Source organism: Chiloscyllium plagiosum, chromosome 9, assembly GCF_004010195.1.
Source record: "Chiloscyllium plagiosum isolate BGI_BamShark_2017 chromosome 9, ASM401019v2, whole genome shotgun sequence".
NCBI classification, from domain to species: domain Eukaryota; kingdom Metazoa; phylum Chordata; class Chondrichthyes; order Orectolobiformes; family Hemiscylliidae; genus Chiloscyllium; species Chiloscyllium plagiosum.
In genome coordinates, this window is record NC_057718.1 from 72,968,732 (window position 1) to 72,989,569 (window position 20,838).

General features: G+C 43.6%; 1 protein-coding gene across 2 annotated transcripts in view; it reads right to left on the reverse strand.

Moving 5' to 3' along the window:
- LOC122552938 (zinc finger protein 292-like) overlaps positions 1-20,838 on the reverse strand; it is a 193,982-nt gene that overhangs the window by 39,978 nt on the left and 133,166 nt on the right. For both annotated transcript variants that reach the window (XM_043696213.1, XM_043696214.1), the window contains one exon: positions 4,855-5,054. In XM_043696213.1, coding sequence (XP_043552148.1) covers positions 4,855-5,054 — 200 coding nt within the window. The remainder of the gene's footprint in view (positions 1-4,854; positions 5,055-20,838) is intronic.

The following is a 20,838-nucleotide window of genomic DNA, read 5'->3' on the forward strand; positions in this document are numbered from 1 at the left end:
CGGAGGAAAGATGATGTGAAACTTGAAAGGGTTCAGAAAAGATTTACAAGGATGTTGCCAGGGTTGGAGGATCTCTACAGGGAGTACAGGGAGAGGCTGAACAGGCTGGGGATGTTTTTCCTGGAGCGTCGGAGGCTGAGGGGAGACCTTAGAGGTTTACAAAATTATGAGGGGCATGGATAGGATAAATAGACAGTCTTTTTCCTGGGGTCGGGGAGTCCAGAACTAGAGGGCATAGGTTTAGGGTGGGAGGGGGAAAGATATAAAAGGAGTCTTACGGGGCAACTTTTGCATACAGGGGGTGGTACATGTATGGAATGAGCTGCCAGAGGATGTGGTGGAGGCTGGTACAATTGCAACATTTAAGAGTCATTTGGATGGGTATATGAACAGGAAGGGTTTGGAGGGATATGGGCCGGGTGCTGGCAGGTGGGATGAGATTGGGTTGGGATGTCTGGTCAGCATGGACGGGTTGGACTGAAGGATCTGTTTCCATGCTGTACATCTCTAGGACTCTATCTATTTAAAAGGTACCAAGGCATTTGATAACTAAAAATACGCTCAGTAGAAATTAAGAGGAGCATCTAGGAGAGGACAGCAGAATCAGAAAAAAGAGGAAGGAAGATTGAAGAGAAGACCACCTGTGTGGACTTTAAGAGATGAAGTGCTAATTTACTGTGATTATTAATTATGTTATTGGAACAGCATATTAATGGAACTATGGTCAGCTGAGGAACAGTGGTTAGTTAGGGGAAGTGTGTTTGGTTTGTTAGTAGTTTTGTTAGCGTTCACTGTTAGGATTAAATAAATAGTTACTTTCTATTTTTACAGTAGAAATCAGAGATCTTCTTTCATTCACCGAGAAGCTCCAAAATCCGGAGGTTTTTTTGTGAGGTTTTTAATCTCATTAAAAAGATTGTTTGGCCTGCAAACAGTGAACCCAACTCCATACCCACTCGATGCATGTCACTCAGATGCGATGTGGGGGGGTGAGTGGCCCAGCACAGAGGCCTCAATTCTGTCTCAGGGCCCATTACTCACAAGGGGTCTGCTGTTTGGCAAGATTCTTACAAAATTTCACTGTTTCACTTATTCTGAATTCTGAAAACCAGTTGGTCCCGAGTGTTTTGGATAAAAGATTGTGTATCTGAACTAGATGGCACTGAACATAGAACATTACAGCTCCTTCGACCCTCGAATCTGAAGCCTATCTACCCTACACTATTCCATTTTCATCCATATGTTTATCCAATGACCATCTAAATGTCCTTAAGGTGAGAGATTCTACCACCATTGCAGGCAGTGCATTCCATACCCCTACTACTTTGTATAAAGAAGCTACCTCTTATCACCCCTAAATTTAAAGCTATGTTCCCTTGTGCTAACTATCACCAGAGGAAGGCGTCTCTCACTGTCCACCCTATCTAATCCTCAGATTATTTTGTTTAAAAAAAAAATCACAACACCAGGCTATAGTCCAACACATGGAAGCACAAATCAGATTATCTTATATGTCTCAATTAAGTCATCTCTCAACCTTCTCTCTAACAAAAACAGCCTCAAGTCCCTCAGCCTTTCCTCGTAAGATCTTCCCTCCATACCAGGCAACATGCTAGTAAATCTCCTCTGAACCCTTTCCAAAGCTTCCACATGTTCCAATCATGCGGTGACCAGATTGTACGCAATGCTCCAAGTGCAGCTGCACCAGAGGTTTGTACAATTGCAACATAGGTTATGGTGACAGGGATAAAATTTAAAAAGAGAGATGTTCAAAGCAGAGGGTAGTAGGCCTAGAACATGCTGCCAGGGGGTTGATAGAAGCAGATACGTCAGCAATGTGTAAGAGGTACTGGGACAGACATGAACGGGCAGGGAATAGAGGGATACAGACCACATGCGGGCAGATCGGATTAGGTTAGAATGGCATCATGCTAGGCACTGACATAGTGGGCCACCTGTTTTATGTTCTTGTACCTTGCCCTCTACAACATTTACTCATCTTGGAACTTGGATAAATTCAAGGCAATCAAGCAGAGTCAACATGATCTTGATAAATATAAATTGTGTTTAACTAATTTATTGGAGTTCTCTGAACAAGTAATTTGTGCAGTAAACAAAGGGACTACATCGTATTTGGATTTCCAGAAGGTACCCGATGCGGTGCCTCAGAGGTTATTATAGAAAATCAAAGCTCATGGTGTAGGGGATAACATGCAGCAGACACTAGGAATAAAAAACCTTTTTCAGGCTGGCAAAATGTTGTGTGGTGTACCACAGAGGTTAGTGTTGGGCCCTCAAATCTTCACAATTTATATAAATGATTTGGATGAAGGGACCAAAGGAACAATACCTAAATTTGTTGATGACACAGATAGGTAGAAAAGCGAGTTAGCAAGATGATACAAGGATCTACAAAAGGATAGATAGGTTGAGAGTGGACAGATAGTTGACAAATGGAGTACAATGTGGGAAAGTATGAAATTATCCATTATGGCAGAAAGAATAAAATAGAAGAAAGTTATCAAAAACGGTGACAAAGCTCAGATTGAGAGAGATCTGGCTGTCCTGGTGCATGAATCTGCAGGTAGTGGAATGTCATTTCTAAATAAATGAACAGCTCCTTTGGGACATTAAAAGCAACACTGGCCAACTGAATGGCACGCTGGAAATTGGATCAGACAGATCATGCAAACCAGTTATCTTGATTGTTTATAGTGATTATTAATGAGACAGTAGAACTGAGATATTGAGCCAGGAAACCTGTAGTATTCACTGTCGAACTGGATCAAGTCAGACAAATATGGAAGCCATTCACCTTGATTTACTAGTAAATAGGTGTTTTTTGCAATAATGCTGCAAGGTTTTGGGTGGAACAATAGATCTGAGTTTCAGCAGAACTGTTTGAGACAGTCTGGTTCTTAGAGTTGGTTCAATCAACAAATTACATTATCCAATACAGCGTTTTCTAACACCCTTCCTGGGACAGAAACACAATTTACTGAATAATGCTAATTACATTGTCATATCAAACTGCAGTTGAGCAATGTACTTGGCAATGACACATAACTAGTTAAGAGAGGCCACTCAAATCAGGGGGATCTCTCTCTCACTCCACAGACAATATCAGCGCCAAAAAGTACGAACCTTAGGAGCAGAAGAACAGCATCAACTTCAGTTCAACCAGTTGTAATCAGGATAGTATCAACATTTTTACCATCTTTTGCTCACAAAAGGAATCTTAAATTAGTGTGAAGGCATAGACATTTAAAACTCTAAGATCATTCAGGAGATTAGAAGACCAGCTTTGTAGAATTGCATATATTATACTTCAACGATAACAAATTACATCTCACTGTAAACAATGTCTCATTATTAATGTAAAACAAGTCCCACTAAGAAAGCAAATAGATCTCTCACACGATAATGACACTTAAAAATCTCAGCATACAGGTGCAGCAAGTAAATCAGGTAAGCTGATGGAATGTTGAATTTTGTTGTGGAGGGAATTGAATGCAAGTTCAGGAAATTAAGTTTTGGTTTTATAGAGCATTAGTAGGAATGCACCTGGAGTACTTTGTGAAGTACTGTAAATGTTAATGCATTAGAGGCAATTGAGAGAAGGTTTACTAGATAAATGGGAATAAGCAGATTGCTTTATGAGGAAAGGCAGGAGGCGCTAGATCTATACCCTCTGGTATCTAGAAAGAGTGACGGGTGACTTCATTGAAATGCACAACATGGAAAGGACTTGACCAAGTGGATGTAAAAAGGATATTTCCTCCTGTGGAGGACCTAGCACTAGAGGTTGCCTATTTTAGACAGAGATGAGCAAACATTCTTTATTCTCAGAGGGCTGTGGGTCTGTCACTGGAAGCTTTCCTTACCCATGTTTGACCTAATACCGTAAGACTGCATGGGTTCTAGAGACAACGTCGATGACTCCGGGATAACTCACTCCTGGCTTTATACCATTTTTCTGCCACCTCAATTGATATTCACCAGGGTGGGGGCTATCTGAGACACTGTCTGTTGGGTATGATTCTGAGAGTATGACTACATGAGGCTGTTGCTTGACTTGTCTGAGAGACCACTCTTCCAATTCTGGCACTTGGCCCCAAATATTTGCAAGGAGGACTTGTAAGAATCAACAACTTGCTGTCAATGTCAGATGATTCATCTGGTCTAATTCCTTTTTTAAGCTTAGTAGAAATTTGATATAACTGAGTGCCTCGCCAGGCTACTTCAGAGGACAGTCAGGATTAAACAACATTGCTGTGGCTCTGAACTCACACGGAGTCTAAATCGAGGAAAAATGCCAAACGTCTTCGCTAAACAGGACACGAACAACCAGATGGACATTTATTTCAATAGCAAATTTTCATGTTTTTTTTTGGCATTGGTGGAATTTGAACATTCATCCCAGATCATTAGCCACGCTGCTGGATTACAAGGTCAATGACAATGCCACGACACCAATGTCTCCCCAGTTTATTGCAGAGGAAGGAAATAGGTTGAGAAGGTGCATGATTTATTGGTCTCTGTTCTCTCGGGGTCTACTTCTCAATAGTTGAGTTCTGGCTACAGAAACTTTATTACTAAAAAGAAATGTTAATTATTGTTTGCAGATGAAATTATTAGATTAGATTTTTAGATTATATTACAGATTAGATTAATCTGTAATGTAATCTAAAAAAATCTAATCTAATTGTTTGCAGATGAAATTCTTTTGGAAATAATACTGTTGATGGAAAAGTCCTTGAAAGTACATACGTTCAATTATTAAAGTGACTTTTCACAAAATTACTAGACTTTAGAAAAACCATAAAAGAGTATTAATAACTTGGTCAAGCTTACCTCTTCCATCAAAATATCACTGGATGCTGTACAGAGGCAGGTAAGGTAGATTTGTTTAAAAATACTCTTTTTGCCGATTTCTGGATGTTCTGCACAAACTTTTGCCAACTTTGTAGCCTGATCAATTTGCTTCCCTTTCAAGAGGTGTCGGATTCTCATTTCAAGAAGGGCAGGACCTTCCTGCATTAGAAATTCACTCACTGTAAAGACAAAATCCATCAATATTCTCAATTTTTGCTTATTCTTACTTCAAACTTTTATTGACTATAAAGTTTCTGAAATTAATCACCTCAGTTCTACCCAACCGCAACACACTATGTTTGAGTCAATACAACTAGACAGTTTACATGCAACCTCAAAATCTGGGATCCAGGACAACTGTCGACTTATCTAAATTCCTGATTCTATCCATAGCCCTTCAACCTTTCTCCCCCAGTTCCTTTTAGAAACTTACTAGTTAGTTTGCATTCACTTCAGTTTCAGAAAGTGCATTTCAGATCATAACTCACTGCGTGAATAGCTTGTGTCACGTCTGGTTGTTTTACTAATCACCACTGATGTCTGTCCTCTGGTATAGACCTTTGAGTCATTAAATGACAAAATGAAGAATTTAGTCCATTGTGTCTACACTGGCTTTCAGCAGAACAATCCATCGGTTAGATTTCCTCAACCTATCAGTGTTATACTGCAAGTTTATTTCACTCAGCTGCTCATCCAATTTCCTTTTGAACTTGTGAATTGTATGTGCTCCCACCATCCTTGTACCAGGTCATTACCACTCAATGCTTAAAACCTTTCCCTCCCCTACCTTGCATCTTCTGGCCAAACTTTGTGATCCATAGTCATTTCACCATGAAGTAATGGGAACATTTTTTCTTTGTTAAAAACTTATCAAACAGGTCAAACCTTGTTCACCTACAGCAGTGTTTTCAGTAAAACTGAACAATACTTCAGTAGTGGCGCAACCAGAGTTTTCTAAAATTTCAGCAAACCTCCTTGCCTTTGCATGCAATGTCACAAGTTCTGAAACCCAAAGATCCTTTCTCTTTGCAGCGACTTCTGCCACCGTTCAAAAGATCTTGCACAGAGATCCCAAGATCCTCCACGTTCTGCACATCTTCAGAACTGTTCCACGAAGTCTACACTGCCTCTCCCTACCCCCTTCTGACAGCTGTGCACTAAATTCCATATGTATGGCTAATTTGTCAGGCTAGCCATGACCTCTTGCATTTAATTAGTATTATGTCATTTGTTACCTCCCCAAGTTTTATATTAGCAGCATCTTGTTAGTGTTTTATTCAATACCCCAGTATACGAGTCAGTCATACAGTATGGAAATAGAAACTACTCATACTTGTCCAGATGCCTTTTAAATGTTCTAATTGTAACCACCTCCACCATTTCCTCTGGCAGCAATACAAGCACTACATTAGCCCTCAGGTCCTCTTCAAAACCATTGCCCTCACACCTTAAATCTATACCCTGTGGTTTTGGACTTGCCACCAGAGGAAAAAGACATTGGTTATTCACCTTAGCTGTGCCCCTCATGATTATATAAACTTTTATAAAGGTCATCCCTCAGCCTCCTATGCCCTGCCATATTCAACTTTGCCCCACAACTCAAACCCTCCAGTCCCAGCAATATCCTTGTCAAACTTCTCTACACCCTCTTACTTTTAACAACATCTTTCCGAAAGGAGGGAGACCAGAATTGTATGCAGTATTCTAAAAGTTGCCTCACCAATATCCTGTAAAGCTGCAACATGACACCCCTATATGTAATGTTTTGATCAATGAAGGCAAGGGGGCCAAATGCCTTCTTCACCACCCTGAATACTTGCAACTCCACTTTCAAGGAACTATACACCTGCGCTCTTTTGATGAACACTCCCAGGGTCTTCCCATTAAATGTATAACATCTGCTCTAGTTTGCCTTTCCAAAATGCAACCTCATGATCTGCCCTACCTGTCAATCTTCCTTCCCACCTATCTGCTCCACCCTCCTCTCTGACCTATCACCTTTACGCCTTCCTCCATCCACCTATTGCACTCTCAACTACCTTCTTCCCAGCCCCACCCCCCTCCCACTTATCTCTCCACTCCAGAGGCTTCCAGTCTCATTCCTGATGAAGGGTTCCTGCCCGATTTTCCTGCTCCTCAGATGCTGCCTGGCCTGCTGTGCTTTTCCAGCACCACTCTAATCTTGACTCTAATCTCCAGCATCTGCAGTCCTCATTTTCGCCTGACCTTTGGAACACTCCACTGTCCACTATCTTCCAGTCTAAAAACATTAATTATAACTCACTGTTTTCAGTTCTTAACTTGTTTTATTGAAACTGACACTGACTCTCCTGCAGTGATCAATTTTGTTAACCAGCATTTTATACTGTACTTGAAAAAGGTTTTCTTAAAATTTAAACAGACAACATCCACTCCATTCCTTTCAAGCTTCATTCACTTACCAAAATCTTCAACTGGAAATGATTTTTGTCTTATTCCCTCTATCAAAAGCTTCATAATAAAACTATGAGAAATGAGAACAGGAATAAGCCATTTGGTCCCTCAAGCCTACTCTGTCATTCAATAGGATCATGGCTGATCTGACACGCCTCACACCCACTTTCCTGCTCTTTGCCTGTAACTCTAAATTCCCCCACGGATCAAAAATCCATCGCAGCCTTAAATCTATACATGGACTCTGCCACCATAGCACTATGTGGAAAGGAGCTCCAAAGACACTGAACTCTCAGAAGATATTCCTCCTTAAGTTGGCACCTCTTTATTCTGAGAACATGCCCCCTGGGTGCTAGACTCTCTCAATGGGAAACATCTTCTCAGCATTTATCTTATCAAGCCCCCTAAGGATCCTATATGCTTCATAAGACCATAAGACATAGGGGAGAAAGTGAGGTCTGCAGATGCTGGAGATCAAAGTTGAAACTTTATTGCTGGAACAGCACAGCAGGTCAGGCAGCATCCAGGGAACAGGAGATTCGACGTTTCGGGCACAGGCCCTTCTTCAGGAATGAGCAGAGAGTGTTCAGCAGGAGAAGATAAAAGGTAGAGAGGAGGGACTTGGAGGAGGGGCGTTGGAAATGTGATAGGTGGAAAGAGGTCAAGGTGAGGGTGATAGGTCGGAGTAGGATGGAGGCGGAGAGGTCAAGAAGAAGACTGCAGGTCAGGAAGGCCAACCCAATCACCCTGTAGCACAGCATTTCCACTCCCCCTCCCACTCCACCGAGGATATGCAGGTCATTGGACTCATCCACCGCCAAACCACAACAACGCGACGGTCGGAGGAGGAGCGTCTTATCTTCCGACTGGGAACCCTCCAACCACAGGGGATGAACTTGGACTTCACCAGTTTCTTCATCCCCCCTCCCCTTGTCTCAGCCGAATCCCTCCAGCCCGGCTCCGCCTTCCTGACCTGCAGTCTTCTTGTTGACCTCTCCGCCTCCATCCTACTCCGACCTATCACCCTCACCTTGACCTCTTTCCACCTATCACATTTCCAACGCCCCTCCTCCAAGTCCCTCCTCCCTACCTTTTATCTTCTCCTGCTGAACACTCTCTGCTCATTCCTGAAGAAGGGCCTGTGCCCGAAACGTCGAATCTCCTGTTCCCTGGATGCTGCCTGACCTGCTGTGCTGTTCCAGCAATAAAGTTTCAACATAAGACATAGGGGTCCACTCCAGAACCACAACAAGGAGTCCACTCTGCCATTTAATCATGGCTGATGGGCATTTCAACTTTACTTACCATACTTGCCCCATAGTCCTTAAGTCCTTGCAAGATCAAGAACTTATCAATCTCTGCCTTGAAGACATTTAACATCCTGGCTTCCACTGCACTCCATGGCAACGAATTCCACAGGCCTACTACACTCTGGCTGAAGAAATGTCTCTTCATTTCCATTCTAAGTTGACCCCCTCTATTTCTAAGGCTGTGCCAACGGGTCTTAGTCTCCCTAACAGAAACAACTTCCTAGTGTCTATCCTTTCTAAGCCATGGATTATTTTGTAAGCTTTTATTAGATCATCCCTTAGCCTTCTAAACGCTAATGAATACAACCCCATGATCCTCAGCCATTCATCATATGTTAGGCCTACCATTCCAGGGATCATCCATGTGGCTCTCTGCTGGACACATTAGTGCCAGTATGTCCTTCCTGAAGTGTGGGGCCCAAAATTGCACAAAGTATTCTAAATGGGACCTAATAAACAATAGGTGCAGGAGTAGGCCATTCTGCCCTTCGAGCCTGCACCATCATTCAATATGATCATGGCTGATCATCCTTAATCAGTATCCTGTTCCTGCCTTATCTCCATAACCCTTAATTCCACTATCCTTGAGAGCTCTATCCAACTCTTTCTTAAATGAATCCAGAGACTGGGCCTCCATTGTCCTCTGGGGCAGAGCATTCCACACAGCCACCAATCTCTGGGAGAAGAAGTAGTTTCTCCTCATCGCTGTCCTAAATGGTCTACCCCGTATTTCTAAGGTGTATCCTCTGGTTCGGCACTCACCCATCAGCGGAAACATTTTTCCTGCCTCCAAAGTGTCCAATCCTTTAATAATCTTGTATGTCTCAATCAGATCCCCTCTCAGTCTTCTAAACTCAAGGGTATACAAGTCCAGTTGCTCCAGTCTTTCAGCGTAAGGTAGTCCCGCCATTCCAGGAATTGACCTCATGAACCTACGCTGCATTCCCTCAATAGCCAGAATGTCTTTCCTCAAATTTGGAGACCAGAACTGCACACAATACTCCAGGTGTGGTCTCACCAGGGCCCTGTACAGCTGCAGAAGAACCTCTTTGCTTTATAAAGTTACAATAAGATCAAAGTTTTTAAGCCTCTAACAAACCTCATCTTAACCCATCTAAGGAGAATGCTAACTTCTCCAGATAGCCATGTACCATTCTAGAAAATGTTTCTTGCATCCTTTTTAAAAAACTTTGATATCCTTGTAGTGTCGTGTTTTGAACATCATACTCAAAATGAGACCTAGTGAATGATTTATAAAGAATTGGATAACGTCTTTTACACTATTGATAAAACCAAGAGACCCTCCTGCTTACCTCATCTCTCCAAAATAGTAAGAGTTCTAAAGGTCATCACTTAAGATTTCTACGAATACTGCAAAAGAGATTTGGGGATATATTTTCCTCAAAATTGCACATGTAAACTATTTCTTTTCTTTAACATTAGATCAAATGTGTTAGGGTATTTTTCTTTTTAGCAAGTTTCAACTGCCATGCATCTGTTCATTTCACCAGCGTGTCAGTGTGTTAATGTTCTTCTGAAACCTTAGGTATAAAGATGGTGGATGTACCTCTTCACAGGGCTTCTGACCTAGTCTTGACAGTTGGCACAAAGTGTTCAACAATACTAAGGACAAAACTATGATAGTATCATGCTTTTTAAGAGAGATATGTTCTGTCTAGTTTCTCTTGCGGTGAGATGTTGCCACAGTATGCCGGAATGTTTTCTTCACACAAACAGTGGTAAACAGCCACTGAGTTTGCCCTGGGTGCTTTTTTTTTAATAAAAATGAGGCAATAGAATCATGAGTGGGTAGGATCAGGACTCAGACCCAAGAGAGCTTTTAGTCTGGCTTTCAGCTACTTGAAGGTCTACTTGCTGCTGAGCTAAAAGTTTGAGATCAAAGCTGCTTGAGTGAAGTCTTAGACGAGAGGCTTCCTCTTAGAAATAAAAGAGGAAGACTTTATTTTTCAGTATTTGTGTTGGCTGGAATGGAGAAAGACAGCATGCAAGGAATGCTAAATTGCCTTGCCAAGAGTGAGCTGATGAAATACTGCCTATTTACTTCCCACTAACTAGGGAAAGTGACCAACAAAATCAAAGACCCCTCCCACCCAGAAATACTCTTTCACCAGGTAGAAGACATAAAAGTTTGAATGGACTTATGAATAGATTCAAGAACAGCTTCGTCCCCAGTGTTATCAGACTTTTGAACTGACCATTCAAATGTTAATTCTGATCTCTCTGCATGTTCTCTCCAGCTGTAACATTATTCTGCGCTTCATTCTGCTACCCTGATGCACTTTGTATGATTCGATCTGCCCATATACACGCAAAACACCTTTCACTGAATTGTAGTACAACAATAAATTGAACAATATTAGAAAAGTACATGAGTGGCCTTAAATAGTACATTTTCTTGTTAAGTACTTCAATAGCGTTACAATTATGCCATTTCGTATTTCAGTTTATATTTTCACTGAATTGCAAGAATAAAGTGTGTTTGATTAGATTAGATTAGATTACTACTTTGATTAGATTAGATTACATTACAGTGTGGAAACAGGCCCTTCGGCCCAACAAGTCCACACCGACCCGCCGAAGCGAAACCCACCCATACCCCTACATTTACCCCTTACCTAACACTACGGGCAATTTAGTATGGCCAATTCACCTGACCCTGCACATCTTTGGACTGTGGGAGGAAACCGAAGCACCCGGAGGAAACCCACGCAGACACGGGGAGAATGTGCAAACTCCACACAGTCAGTCGCCTGAGGCAGGAATTGAACCCAGGTCTCAGGCGCTGTGAGGCAACAGTGCTAACCACTGGGCCACCGTGCCGCCCACAATCCTAGTGGGGACAATAAAATTGCATGTGGAATATAGTGTTTTACACTCGCCTTTAAATAAGCACAAGAGGACTGATGAAAGCAAGAGTTGTGGACGTGATCAATACAAACCTCAAAATGTTCAACAAAGTTCCGCATGATAGACCAGTAAGGTTAGTTCTCACAGAATACTTCTCCAGATCGCCATGTACCATTCTAGAAAAGTATGAGAACTAGCCATTTGGATACAGCACTGGCTTGAAGGTAGAAGACTGAAAGGGTGGTAGAGGATTATTTTTCAGAGTGCAGGCCGGGGACCATAGTATGCCACAAATATTGGTGCTGGGGCCACTGCATTTTGTCCTTTATATAAATGACTTGGATATGAACATTGGAGACATGCTTAATAAGTTTGCAGATGACACCAAAATTGATGGTGTACTGGACAGCAGAGGAGGATTACTTCAGAGTACAATCAATCAATCAGGTGGGTAATTGGGCTGAGTGGCAGATGGAGTCTAATTTAAGTAAATGCAAGGTGCTGCATTTTGGAAGGGCAAATTAGTGCAGGACATACAAACTTCCAGGGGAGTGCTGCTGAACAAGCAGGTGCAAAGTTTCTTGAAAGTAGAGTTGCAGGTGGCTAGGATAGTGAAGAAAGTGTATGCTTGCTCTTATTGGCCAGAGCAATGACTATAGTATTTGGGAGGTCATGTTTCAGCTGTACAGGACATTTGTTAGGCCACCTTTGGAATACTGCAATCAATTCTGGTCTCCTTGCTATAGGAAAGACTTTGTGAAACTTGAAAGGGTTCAGAAAAGAATTACAAATATATTGCCAGGGCTGGAGGGTTTCAGCTATAGGAGGCAGCTGACTGGGCTGGGGCTATTTTCCCTGGAGCTGAGGCTAAGGGGTGACATTACAGAAATTTATAAAATAATGAGGGGCCTGGATAGAGTGAATAGCCAAGGTCTTTTCTCCAGAGTAGGGAGTCCAAAACTAGAGGGCATAGGTTTAAGGTGAAATGGGAAAGATTTAAAAGGGACCCAAGGGGCAATCTTTTCATGTGGAGGGTGGTATGTGTATGGAAAGAGCTACTGGAGACAGTGGTGGAGGCTTATACAATTAAAACATTTCAAAGCTTCCTGGATGGATATATGAAGGGGAAGGGTTTGGAATGGTATGGGCCAAATGCTGGCAAATGGGACTAGATTAATTGGGTTATCTAGTCAGCATGGCCAAATTGGACTTAAGTGTCTATGTACATGCTGTACAGCTCTATGATTCTATGATGTTCCTGGACATCTCAGTTTTAAATGAGAGTCCCCTTATTCTGCAACCATTTTCCAAGTTGGAGATTTCCCCACTAGTGGTGGCATCTTCTCAACATCCACCCCTTCAAGTCCCCTCAGAAACTTGTACATTTCAATAAGATCACCAAGTACAATATAAAACATGGGAATTATTATTTCCAGCTTGCAGTGTACACAACTCCCTATTTAACACTGTCCTCTTTAACATTGATATTAAATCAAATCAGCAGCACCTGTGTATTCTTGTTTCGTATTATGAAATTTATTTTGATGTCATTTCTAGCTGTTTGGATGCAGGGCAGTGTGCCAAACGGAATGCCATTTGTCCCTGAATTTTGCTGTTGACCCTGCACTTCTGGTCTCCCTGTTTCTTAACTTGCAAGCAGCTTCCCTTCTGCAATAACTTCCTTCTTCTAAACCCTTGCTGTGAGTGAGGATTTTGGAGGTGCATTGCTGAAGGCAGGAGCAGCAGCTTCTCCTGGCAGGTGGCAAGTTGTGTTCAAGCAGGTCTAGGTTATGCTCGATTCCTTTTTAATTAGAAATCTCTTTAATCAAGAATCTGTTACCACGAGACAATTTATTCTGCAACGGATTTATTACAGTCAGTCAGCAGGCCTTTTGTCCCAGCATGTCTATGCTGACCAACAATCACAAAACTACACTAATCCCACTTACCTGCACTTGGGCCATAGCCTACTATGTTCTGGCATTTTAAGTACTCATTCAGATGTTTCTTCAATGTTGAGTACCTGACTCCACTACCTAAGGCAGTTCTTTCCATATTTCTATCACCATTTCGATGAAAAAAACTTCAGATTTCCACTGAACCACTGACTCTTCATCTTATAAGTTATGCTCTCTGGTTTACCCTAGGGAAAAAGGTTCTCAATCTACTGTCAACACCTCTCGTAATTTTGTATATCTTAAATGAGATTCCCCCTCAGCCTCCTCTGTTCCCAGGAAAACCACCCACTCCATCCAGTCTCTCCTCATACCTGAGACATTTCACCCTGGTGACTCCAGTGCAATCACGTTCTTCTGATGTAATGTGATGACCACACTGCACACAGCTTAACTCCTCTTTTATAAAAGTTGTAACAAGATCTACTTGCTCCTTTATTTGAACAATTCATCCACTTCACCAATACCTTCCACCCCGACCTCAAATTCACCTGGACAGTCTTCGATTCCTCCCTCCCCTTCCTAGACCTCTCTATTTCTATCTCGGGTGACCAAATCAACACCGACATCCACTACAAACTGACCGACTCCCACAGCTACCTTGACTACACCTCCTCCCACCCTGCCCCCTGTAAAAACGCCATCCCTTTCTCCCAATTCCTTCGTCTCCGCCGCATCTGCTCCCAGGAGGACCAGTTCCAAAACCGTACAACCCAGATGGCCTCCTTCTTCAAGGACCGCAATTTCCCCCCCGATGTGGTCGACGATGCCCTCCACCGTATCTCTTCCACTTCCCGCTCCTCCGCCCTTGAGCCCCGCCCCTCCAATCGCCACCAGGACAGAACCCCACTGGTCCTCATCCACCACTCCACCAATCTCCACATACAGCACATCATCCGTCATTTCCGCCACCTCCAAACGGATCCCACCACCAAGGATATATTTCCCTCCCCTGCCCTATCAGCGTTCCGTAAAGACCATTCCCTCCGTGACTCCCTCGTCAGATCCACACCCCCCACCAACCTAACCTCCACTCCCGGCACCTTCCCCTGCAACCGCAGGAGGTGTAAGACTTGCGCCCACATCTCCCCCCAAGGCCCCAAAGGAAGCTTCCATATCCGCCAGAAATTCACCTGCACCTCCACACACATTATCTATTGCATCCACTGCACCCGATGTGGCCTCCTCTATATTGGGGAGACAGGCCGCCTACTTGCAGAGCGCTTCAGAGAACACCTCTGGGACACCCGGACCAACCAACCCAACCACCCTGTGGCCCAACACTTCAACTCCCCCTCCCACTCCACCAAGGTTATGCAGGTCTTTGGACTCCTCCACCGCCAGACCACAACAACACAATGGCTGGAGGGTTCCGCCTGGGAACCCTCCAACCACAAGGGATGAACTCGGATTTCACCATTTTCCTCATTTCCCCTCCCCCCACCTTGTCTCAGTCAAATCCCTCGAACTCAGCACCGCCCTCCTAACCAGCAATCTTCTTCCTGACCTCTCCGCCCCCACCCCACTCCGGCCTATCACCCTCACCTTGACCTCTTTCCACCTATCACATTTCCGACGCCCCTCCTCCAGGTCCCTCCTCCCTACCTTTTATCTTAGCCTGCTGAACACACTTTCCTCATTCCTGAAGAAGGGCTTATGCCCGAAACGTCGATTCTCCTGTTCCTTGGACGCTGCCTGACCTGCTGTGCTTTACCAGCAGCACATTTTCAGCCCTTTATTCCATTCCCTGGCTAATGAAAGCAAGCATTCCGTATGCCTTCACCACCACACTGTCTACTTTTGCTGACACCCTCAGGGACCTGTACAGCAAGTACTCCCTAGGTATACACCATTCATTATTTATATCCTATCTTTATTCGACCTCCAATGTTGGAAACACCAGGCCAGGACAGAAATCTTCTCCTCCAAGTAAAACCAGCAAGGCTGCAGCATTGCTTACACCACCTAAATCGCAGCATTAATTTGGAAGCTGCTCCCAGCAGCTTTACAATTGAAGCAAGTGTGAAAAGGAAACATTCTGCTCCTAAATAGGTGAAACCAACCATAAGTCCACTTGAAGAGTCAAAGCAGATCCTCTTACCTTTTGCAGAGGAGTTTCAGCAGAAAGAAATGAGGAGGAGGTTTGGAGAGAGGGTGACTGGGGGCATTGGAAGGGTGGTAGTAAAAGGATAAATTGGGGAGCTCAAATCTGAAGATTGGTGAGGTGGCGACTTGGAGACTGAGAAAGACTACTGTCCAGAAGCTTAGAAAAGCGAAGAACTGCAATGGCCAGGTAGGTCGAAGAACAGAATTTGAAGTAAAAAAAGGATTGGCAGCAAGTGGGAAGTACTGTAAATAGCAAATTACTATATTTTTGTTTAATTACATAACAATATGTAATGCAATAATGATAAGTAAAGTTTGCAGATGATACAAAAATTGGTCAGGTGGTTAAGTAATAGGGGATTATCCTTAGATTACCAGAAGGCGAGAGAGCTGGGGGAGTGGCATTGCTAATCAAGGATGGTATCCCAGCTACAGAAGTGGAGGTTGTTGAGGAGGGTCTACAGAGTCAGTACGAATGGAAGTCAGAAACAAGAAAAGAGCAGTCACTTTATTGGAAGGTTTCTATTGACCGCCCAGTCGTAACAAAGACAGAGAAGCAGATTTGGAGGAAGATTTTGGAAAAATGCAGAAGCAACAAGGTTGTTGTCATGGGTGGTTTTAAGCTTCCCTAATATTGATTGGAACCTCCTTAGTTCAAATAGTTTGGATGGAGCAGTTTTTGTCAAGCGTGTCCTGGAATGATTCTTGACTTGATATGTAGATAGGCAACTGAAGGGGAGGCCACACTGGATTTGATGCTTGGCAATGAACCAGGCCAGCTGTCAGATCTCTCGGTGGGAGAGCATTTCGGTGATAGTTATCACAACTCCCTGACCTTTACTATATTTATGGAGAGGGATAGGAGCAGACTTATGGGAAAGTATTTATTGGTGTGGGGGGGGTGGAATTACAATGCTATTCAACAGGAACTGGGGTGCGTAAATTGGGAACAGATATTCTCAGGGAAATGCATGTCAGAAATGTGGAGGCAGTTTAGGAATCACTTGCTGATAGTACTGGAGAGGTTTATCCCACTCAGGCAAGGAAGGGATGGTAGGGTGAAGGGATCTTGGGTGTCAAGGGATGTTGAACATCTAGGCAAGAGGAAGAAGGAAGCTTACTTAAGGTTCAGGAGGCAAGGATCACATAAGGCTATACAAGGTTGCAAGATAGCCAGGAAGGAACTGAAGAATGGACTTGGGAGAGCAAGAAGGGGGCATGAAAAAGCTTTAACAGATAGGATTAAGAGAAATCCTAAGGCATTCTACACTTCTGTGAGGAACAAGAGGATGGTCAGAGGGAGGGTAGGGTCGGGAGTGCTGGTAAAGCACAGCAGGTCAGGTAGCATCCAAGGAGCTGGAAGAATCGTCATTTCAGGCATAAGCCCTTCATCAGGGTGGTCGTTTCTCCTGCTCCTTGAATGCTGCCTGACCCGCTGTGCTTTTTCAGCATTACACTCTCGACTCTGAGCTCCAGCATCTGCAGTCCTCATTTATTCCGAGTGCGGGTAGGGCCAATCAGGGACAGTGTAGGGAACCTGTGCCTGCAGTTGGAGGTGGTAGGGGAGGTCCTTAATAAATACTTGGCTTCAGTTTTTACTACTGAGAGAGGGACCTTGACATTTGGGAGGACAACATTAAACAGGCTTTTATGCTCAAACAGGTTGATGTTAAAGAAGGTGGATGTGCTGAACATTTTGGAAAACCGAAGTCCTCTGGGCCAGACGGGATATACCCAAGGTTACAATAAGTAGCTAGGGAAGAGATTGCTGCGCCTTTGGCAATGATCTGTGTGTCCTCACTGTCCACTGAGTAGTGCCAGATGTCTGGAGGGTGGAAAATGTTATTCCCCTGTTCAAGAAAGGGAATAGGGATAATCCTGGGAATTAAAGACCAGGCAGTCTTATGTCTGTGGTGGGCAAATTATTGGGAGAACTCGTTAATCCGGGAGCATAGGGATATGAAGGCGAGGCCTCTGCTGAAAACTGATCTTTCATCCTCAGAGAGGGGGAGGTCTGGAGGAATGGTGAAAATACAGCAGGGCAGGGAACTAGGACCTGGTGTGGGGGCGGTGGCTGGGCGTGGTGCAGCGCAGCGTGGTCATTGTGCAGGTGAGTGACGTCACTGGGGGCGGAAGCAGATGCGGCGACGGCAGAAACGGTGTTGTTCCCGCTGGCTGTGGACCCCGCAGAGGCCGCGAATCTGTCGGTGATGGTCTTTATTCAATTCGGGTCACCTCATTATAGAAAGTATGTTGAAGCTTTAGAGAGGGTCAGAGGAGATTTACCAGGATGCTGCCTGGATTGGAGGGCATGTCTATTGAAGAAAGGTTGAGGGAGCTAGGGATGTTCTCATTGGAATGAAGGAGGATGAGAAGTGACTTGATAGAGATATACAAGGTATAGACTGAGTGAACAGTCAGAGAAGTTTTTCCGAAGGGAATAATTTTAAGGTGATTGGAAGAATGTTTAGGGGCGATGTTAGAGGTCAATTCTTTACACAGAGTGGTGGGTGTGTGGAATGGTAGTTGAGTCAGATACATTAGGGACATTTAGGGACTCTTGGATAGGCACATGGATGACAGTAAAATGAAGGGTTTGTAGGTTATTTTAATCTTAGACTAGGATAAAACGGACAGCAGGGCGGTACTGGTCAGATGGACTGATCAATAGAAAACAGAATTCAATCTGTATAAGTGACAGGTAATGCACTGAGAACAAACAAGGAGGGGGACGATATCATGAATACCTTGATATCATGAAGATATCATGGGAAGCACTGAGGATCAGAAAGACCACAGTATGAATACGGTAGGACTGCCAATGAGCACCTTAGCACTTGTTCAGAGTAGGAGTATGATTTCTATTATTATGCTTCATTAATTTAGGCAATACATTAATTGACTGAAGCAACTGATCTCTGGGCCTACAATACTCAAGCCACTCAGTAGTCTGGGATATTGTCTGGAAGGTATAATTCTATGAATATGACTATGCTTGGTTGTTGCATGAGTAATGGCTTTTTATTTTATACATCTCGCTCAAGAATCAATTACTTTAACTAATCTTTCCAAAATATCAGAATCTTCCATACTTCAAAAAAAAAGGCTGTACAGCTCTTTGAAATATCCTGAGACATGAAGCTGCTAAATGGAACGAACATGCATTTAGAAAAAGTTTATCAAGATTAGTTATTTGTGAAAAGGTATATATACTTGGCTTATTTGTTCATGCTTTCCTCCTTTATCTCAGTTGCTCACAACATTCCTCTTCATAAAGCTTTGTTAATTTTTTCCCCAAGTGATATAGCACTGTCAAGGGAAATATTTTCCATTGTCTAGTCAACAATGGAACAAATGGTTCCTTATCAGGGCTCAGACTATCTTGTTGCTCCCAATGTTACAGGAAAACATATTACCACCTCCTGCTGCATGCATTGTAAACATCAGTGGTTGACAGCACTATAAAAGAAAATTACTTGTTTACTAAAACAATATTAGGGGAGGCAATGGTCTAATGATATCACTAGACTATTAATCCTGAAACTCAGCTAAATATTCAGGACTCAGGACTAGTCAAGCAGCAGATGATTGAATGTGAATTCAATAAGTACCTATAATTAAGAATCTAATGATGGCCATGAAACCACTGATAATTGCCAGAAAACACAACTGTTTACTAATGTCTTTCAGGGAAGAAAATCTACCATCCTAATGTGATTGGACCTACATGGCGATTGTAGACACACTAATGTGGTTGATTCTTCGCTGCCCTCTGAAATATCCTAGCAAGCCATTCAGTTGTATCAATTTGCCAAAAGGTTTCAACAGAGAAATGAAATGGGACAGATCACCTGGCATCAATCGAGGCACTGGAAACAACAATGGCAAAATGGCCTTGTTGACTTCGAAGACTAGCATGAAAATTGGGACAGGTGCCTCATGCATTATTCAGGGGAGAAAGTGAGGGCTGCAGATGCTGGAGATCAGAGCTGAAAATGTGTTGCTGGAAAAGCGCAGCAGGTCAGGCAGCATCCAAGGAACAGGAGAATCGATGTTTCGGGCATAAGCCCTTCTTCAGGAATAAAGGAAAGTGTGTCCAGCAGGCTAAGATAAAAGGTAGGGAGGAGGGACTTGGGGGAGGGGCTTTGGAAATGCGATAGGTGGAGGGGGGTCAAGGTGAGGGTGATAGGCCGGAGTGGGGTGGGGGCGGAGAGGTCAGGAAGAAGATTGCAGGTTAGGAAGGCGGTGCTGAGTTCGAGGGATTTGACTGAGACAAGGTGGGGGGAGGGGAAATGAGGAAACTGGAGAAATCTGAGTTCATCCCTTGTGGTTGGAGGGTTCCCAGGCAGAAGATGAGGCACTCTTCCTCCAACCGTCGTGTTGCCATGGTCTGGCGATGGAGGAGTCCAAGGACCTGCATATCCTTGGAGGAGTGGGAGGGGGAGTTAAAGTGTTGGGCTACGGGGTGGTTGGGTTGGTCGGTCACTGACTCAACCTGCAAGTTTACCTTGAGAGAATCTTGGACTAGAAGTCCAAGTCTCTTTGCACTTCAGACTTCTGAATTTTCTCCCTATTTAGAAAATAGTCCATGCCTCTACTCTTCCTACCAAAGTGGTAGGAATGTTGTACTCCATCTCCCACTTCTTTGTCAACACTCCTAACCTCTCCAAATCCTTCTGCAGCCTCCCTGCATCTTCAATGCTACCTGTCTGTTACCTATCTTTGTATCATCTGCAAACCTAGCCAGAATACCCTCAGTTCCTCCATCAAGATTGTTAAAGTATAAAGTGTAAAGGTATGGTCCCAAAACTGAGCCATGCCATCCTGAGAAGGACCCTTTTATGCTGTAATCTTTATGACCTGTTTGCCACTCAAAGCTGGGAAATCTAGCATATGACCCCTCTTCATACCCCAGGATTTTAAATTCAGTGAGAATCCTGACCAAGATTATTTTTTGGCCAAATTAGATTATTTACATTGTGGAAACAGGCCCTTTGGCCCACAAGACCACACTGACCCACTGAAGCACACCCACCCAGACCCATTCCCCTACATTTACCCCTGCACCTAACACTACAGGCAATTTAGCATGGCCAATTCACCTAACCTGCACACTTTTGGACTGTGGGAGGAAACCGGAGCACACCCACGGAGACAATGTGCAAACTCCACACAGTCAGTCACCTGAGGCGGGAATTGAACCCAGGTCTCTGGCGCTGTGAGGCAGCAGTGCTAACCACTGTGCTAAATCTCTGTATTGTCAGTGTTGGAGGGTGTGTATGCTTGTGGAT